The sequence below is a fragment of the Prunus dulcis genome, chromosome 8 (assembly GCF_902201215.1).
Source record: "Prunus dulcis chromosome 8, ALMONDv2, whole genome shotgun sequence".
Taxonomy (NCBI): domain Eukaryota; kingdom Viridiplantae; phylum Streptophyta; class Magnoliopsida; order Rosales; family Rosaceae; genus Prunus; species Prunus dulcis.
Genome location: NC_047657.1, coordinates 2,354,808 through 2,360,393, shown reverse-complemented (window position 1 = coordinate 2,360,393; position 5,586 = coordinate 2,354,808). Strand labels below are relative to the sequence as shown.

Sequence of the window (5,586 nt, the reverse complement as noted above, 5' to 3'; positions counted from 1 at the left end):
CACATCTTACTAATATATTTATATGAATATTTTAAACGCGCGTGCATGACAATTAAAAAATAAATTATAATAATACTTATATATATTTATTTCAAAAATAAAATATTGATGTTCATACTCCAACTGTAGTTTTTTCCAAGTCCTTAGGGAAATAGTACACTTCAAGGGTAAGTTTTATGTTCTTTCTTAAATCAGTAGAATTACTTTAGTGGGTCTTATTCGGTTTAACCGTTGATTAGTGTATTAATCTCGCTTTTCAGATTAGATGGAAGGCAACAATGTTATGAAACTTGACATTCATGGAAGACTTGGTAGGATATGTCATGATGTTCTCCAGAGCCTACTGTTAAAAAGATTGAAATGAATTTGTAAGAAAAAGAATACAAAATATGCAATACATAAGTTGAGTTTGGCGTGGGCCCGTATCGGCCCGTTTCGTGGCCTGACACAAGCCCGTGCCAGTCTTATATGGGCTAGGGTTGCTGACTCAAGCCAGATTTAATAATTTTCATAAATAGATGAACTTGGTTTGACTCGTTTATTAATTGTGTCGACTCTAAACCAGCATGCCCGGTCTGGCATAGCCTTTTTGACATCTTTACTCTGCACTCCTCAAGGTCTTAAGTTTGATTCCCCTTACCCTAATATCACTTGTATAAAAAGAAAATAGAAAAGAAAAAAATGGAGGACTCATAATTTATTACATCCCTTCCCCTAAAAAAAATAAATAAATGCTGGGAAAATACGAAGTGCTTTGACCCTTCTTTACTGAATAAATTGTCTTTCAATTTTGGGCTGTAGCCCAATTCCTTCTATATTTTGTGTTTTTTAAAATTTATATTTTTAGTAAAAGTATCATGAATGGGTTTTCAACTTTTTTCATAATATAAAATGGTTCTTATGCTTAATATCTTGCTTGTGGACTTCTTCTTTTTTTTTTTTCTTTTTTTTTTTTTGGGTCTAACGAACTTCATATGATTATTTGTTTTAGAAGTCTTGTTTTTTTTGTTTTTCGTTTTTGTTAAATCATAATAATTTAGTTTAAACTTTTGCTTTATATTTCTTGGTCCATCTACCCATGGGCTTATCCGTATCCTGTTGTTCTGTTCACTCTTTTGGGCTTCTATGAAACGATCTCCAAAAAATAATATATATATATATATATATTCAAAACTGTAAATCCTAACTTGTCGTTGGGGTAAAAAACTTTCTGAAGCCCAACATTTCTCAAGTCTCGGTGAAGCTTCTATGGTGAAGCTTCTTCGTTCAAGTTCAAATCCATGGCGTGGATATGCCATTTCTAGGGTTTTTGGTGCACTATTCTAATCCACAGAGGTGCTGCCCTCCTCCTCATCATCACCCCCATTTCGGCTTCTGCACAGTAGGATTTGGCAGATTGGAAACCCTAGGGATTCCATTCTGCCAGTTCTCCATCAATGGCGGGTAGAAGGGGGAGACATGAAGCAGCCCAAGCTCCAAGGTTTCATCAAGCTGCTCCGAAGGTATCGTCGCTACGGCCATGCTCTGCAGATTTCAGAGTGGATGAGTGATGAAATGAAGCATGATCTGCATCCTGGAGACATTGCGGTGCGGTTAGATTTGACCTCAAAAGTCCATGGGCTTGAAGAAGCCGAGAGGTATTTTGATAGCATCCCAGAGTCATTAAAAGTGCTTCCTGTGTATGGTGCTTTGCTGTATTGCTATGCAAAGCATAATTGTTTGGAAAAGGCTGAGAGTGTTTTTGAAAAGATGGAGGAGTTGGGTTTTGTGAAAGGATCATCGTGTTATAATACAATGTTAAACCTTTATTCTCAAATGGGTAAACATGGAAAGATAGATATTTTAGTTAAAGAGATGGCAGAGAAAGGCATTGATTATAACGTGAACACATTGAACATTCGGTTATATTCGTATGCAGCCACTTCGGATGTAGACCAAATGGAGAAGCTTTTGATGAAGATGGAAACTGACCCTCTGGTCACTTTGGACTGGCATGGTTATGCAGCCGCAGCGGATGCGTTCTTGAAAGCTGGACAATTGGAGAAGACAGCGGCATTGCTGAGGAAATCGGAGCAATTCATTAACCGTGAAACAAGGAAAATTGGTTATGAACACCTGATGACTTCATATGCTGCCATTGGTAGTAAACACGAGGTTTATCGAATTTGGGAATTGTACAAGAACGTGGTAGGGTTCTACAATAACGGCTATCGGTGTATGTTAAGTTCATTGTTGAAGATGGATGACATTTATGGTGCTGAGAAGATTGTGGAGGAATGGGAATCTGGGAACAAATTCTTTAACATTCAAATACCCAACTTGTTGATCAATGCTTACTGCAGGAAAGGTCTTTTGGAGAAGGCCAAATCATATGTGAAGAAGCTTTCAGAGGGTGGAAAGGAGTGTTGTCGCACATGGGCCCTTTTGGCTACCACATATCATATGAATGATCGGATGGAAGAGGCAGTGGAAACATTGAAAATGGCAGCAAGCTCGGCATCTCGACCAGGATGGAAGTTTGATAATTCCACTTTGGCTGCTTGCTTTGAGTACTTAAAACAGAAGGGAGATGTTGAAAAAGCACATGAATTGCTGATATTATTCAGAGAAAGGGGTCATTTTACAACAGATTTATGTGATAAAATTAGAAATTATATTGGTGGTTGTGCACCCCCAGGTTCTGGAGTTAGGTGAAACGGGAAATCGTATGGAAGGGATTGATGAAGTTCAGGATTGAGGGATGCATGTGATAGTGCAGCTCAACAACGTGGGTAGCACCCAAATATTTAAGTAACATTACAAATCTATGAAGGGTTTTTTTGGCAGCTACGAACCAAAAGGTGAATATCTAGACAATTGCATCCTTTTTTTCCCTTCTTAATGCTTCATGTGACTTGTTAACTGTTATTTACATGTAATTTCTTTGGAGTAAAGTGACTTAAAGCACCGACCAGGGAATGGTTTATGGTGTTAGTAATTAACTATGTATCTAGCTTTCCTATGAACTTTCTCCGATGACAATCTACCGCTGTAATATCTGGAAAAGTAACGTGGAGCTCTCATCTTAAATTGCATAAGCACAAATCCGGATGTTGGCCACAAATAAAGCACAAATCCAGGTATCTCTCTAGGTGCTACAATTGATTAGTACTTTTTCTTGTTGTTTATATGAAGCTGCTGCTGCTGCTTTTTTTTTTTTTTTTTTTAGGGAAGCCTCTCTTATAAGTCTGGTTCAATAATTTCCCTCTTTCGGCCTCTTATAATCTGGGGAATGCAGGCATGACTACTAGCACTCCTTTGGTCCTTTGCTCTTATGCTGCAGCAATGAAACAATATTTTCCTCTGGCCTTAGTGAGCATGCTTTGGTAGTCTCACAAGTGGAAGGCTCTTATTGGACTCGACCTCCCTTCATGTCTCAGGAACAATTGGAAAATGGAATTTTACTGCATAAATTGCTCTAACTCTTCTAGGAGTTTTATCATCTGTGGAAACCTGCTTCAGAGGTCCAGCGTGACCGTCATACTAAAGTTCCTAGGGCTAGGTTCTTGTGATCTGGATATAATATCCCAAGGACGAGTTTCATTTTGTGGACGAGTCTTAACAAATTGATCACGTTTAAAAGGCTATCATCCACCTCAAATCTCCTAATTTGTGTTTGCCTTGCCATGGATGTCCTGAATCCATTGATCGCTTATTCATTGAATACCCTTATTCTGATGCTCAAGTGTGGTGTAGGAACTCCACTATGTAATGGTCTCTCAGCTTTATTTCTTCATCTGCTTCTTCTTGGAAGGACAAGTGCCTTAGTTTCACAATCTTGAAACTCTTATTGGCTTCCCTCTGTTTCTTGTATTTGGAAGGAGAGAAACAACAAAGTTTTTATGGAAAGATTAGCAATTCATGTACAAATATAAATGCTCCCTCCACAACTGTTTGAGCATGAGATTGTTGGGTCTCAATCTTCGTATTTCTTTCTTTAATTTATTTTTTTCTTTTTTCGGCCCCACGTAAGGATGTTCTATTTGCTGGTTATCAGTTTTTTTGGGTAAATGTTGTTCTCATTGATGTATTTTTTTTTCCTTTTCCTTTTCTTCATGCTTTTATTCTTTCTTTACTAAATACTACGATGAATTCTATGTAAATGCAAAACATTTTTCTCTTAGTTGTACCATTCTAATGGGTTTTTTCACCTGCATCTCTAATGTATGATTTTTCGATAAGGCTTGAGCATTTGTAGTGTGTATGTATATGGACTCTACTTTCATTTTTCACAATTACTTTTCAGACTAAACATGGGATATGATTGATCCCCATGCGATTGGTAATCAAAAGAACTACAAACAACTGAGTCACATTCTACCTGGAGCTTTTACATTTTGGTTTCCTTATTGTAGTCAGAAAATTTGCACTTTTATAAATAAAAAAGAGAATCATTTGCAATTGTGGAAAAAAATTTGCTCTAAGAAGAGAATATTGAAGCATGCACAACAAAAGNTCTCATAAAAAAAGTACGCACAACAAAATGCCTCTCTAAAGCAGAATACAAAAAGCAAAATCTCTTCCGATACGTAAGAGTTTCTGGTATAAAAAGACTATACAGCTGATTATGCTTACAACTCGTAGACACTAAACGGCTTGCCCAGTTGACAAAAACCGTTTACCAAAAGGCTGAACTTGATTATTTTTTGTTATAAATCTAGAGGAGAAATTGGAGAGGGAATTGAGATAGAGCAAGCATAGAGATCTGATGTTTTTCATTTTATTCATTCCACTCATTACAAGGAGGGGTGAACCCTTTTGTAGGCAAAGCCCTTTCCAACATGTGGTGGTCTCCACCTTATCACCTTATCACCTAATTACCATATCATTTACAACACTCCCCCTTGGAGACCACAAATGATACGGAATATGCCTCGTTAAAAACCTTGCCAGTAAAAACCCAGTGGGACCAAAAAAAAAAAAAAAACTGGTCAAAGGGAAAAAGAGTACATAACCATGTGTAACATAAAATTCTGTGTATATTGACAAGCGTGCGACACTGCCTCGTTAAAACCTTGCCAGGAAAAACCCAGTGGGATAAAAACCTGGACGAAGGAAAAAGAGTACAGTGTGTAAAGGTCTTTATTGACAGCACGCTCCCCCTGATGCTTGGCAAAATATCTTTAAGCCATACTGTTGATCAGCTTTCTGAATATCATAGTTGACACTGCTTCTGTGAGTCAATAGTGTATGAAGGTCTTTATTAATACCACGCTCTCCCTGATGAATATCTCCCCCTGAAAACTTCATGACTAGCTTTTTCCAGTAAGCGACCATAGAGATTTCCAGAGTCCGCATATCTAATAACACTTGGGCTATTTATAAGTTCACTCAAAAATATGCCCGTATATGGTGTTGTGCTTAGATAGCATCAAATATGCCTCACATCATCTCAAAATGATGGTGATGGAGTGGAGCTCTATCTGGAAAATACGATGTCCGCTCCAATATACTTCCGGAAAATCCTTAAAGTGTCCAACGGATAATCCTCATAAAAATGCTTCAATACTTTCTTAGTATAAGCAAGAATCTCGTTGGCATAATGCT

General features: G+C 37.6%; 1 protein-coding gene across 2 annotated transcripts; it reads left to right on the top strand.

Annotated features, from left to right (window-relative positions):
- The first annotated feature begins 1,203 nt into the window (after positions 1–1,203).
- Positions 1,204–4,004, top strand: LOC117612173 (pentatricopeptide repeat-containing protein At2g20710, mitochondrial-like). 2 transcript variants are annotated; one of them, XM_034340929.1, is made up of 3 exons: positions 1,509–1,637; positions 1,919–3,119; positions 3,278–4,004. In XM_034340929.1, the coding sequence occupies exons 1-2, from the start codon at positions 1,616–1,618 to the stop codon at positions 2,692–2,694; spliced, it is 798 nt and encodes a 265-aa protein (XP_034196820.1). In that variant the 5' UTR covers positions 1,509–1,615; the 3' UTR covers positions 2,695–3,119; positions 3,278–4,004. The 2 variants fall into 2 exon arrangements, with proteins under 2 accessions (XP_034196819.1, XP_034196820.1); XM_034340928.1 differs by having other exon boundaries at positions 1,204–3,119.
- The last annotated feature ends 1,582 nt before the right edge of the window (positions 4,005–5,586 follow it).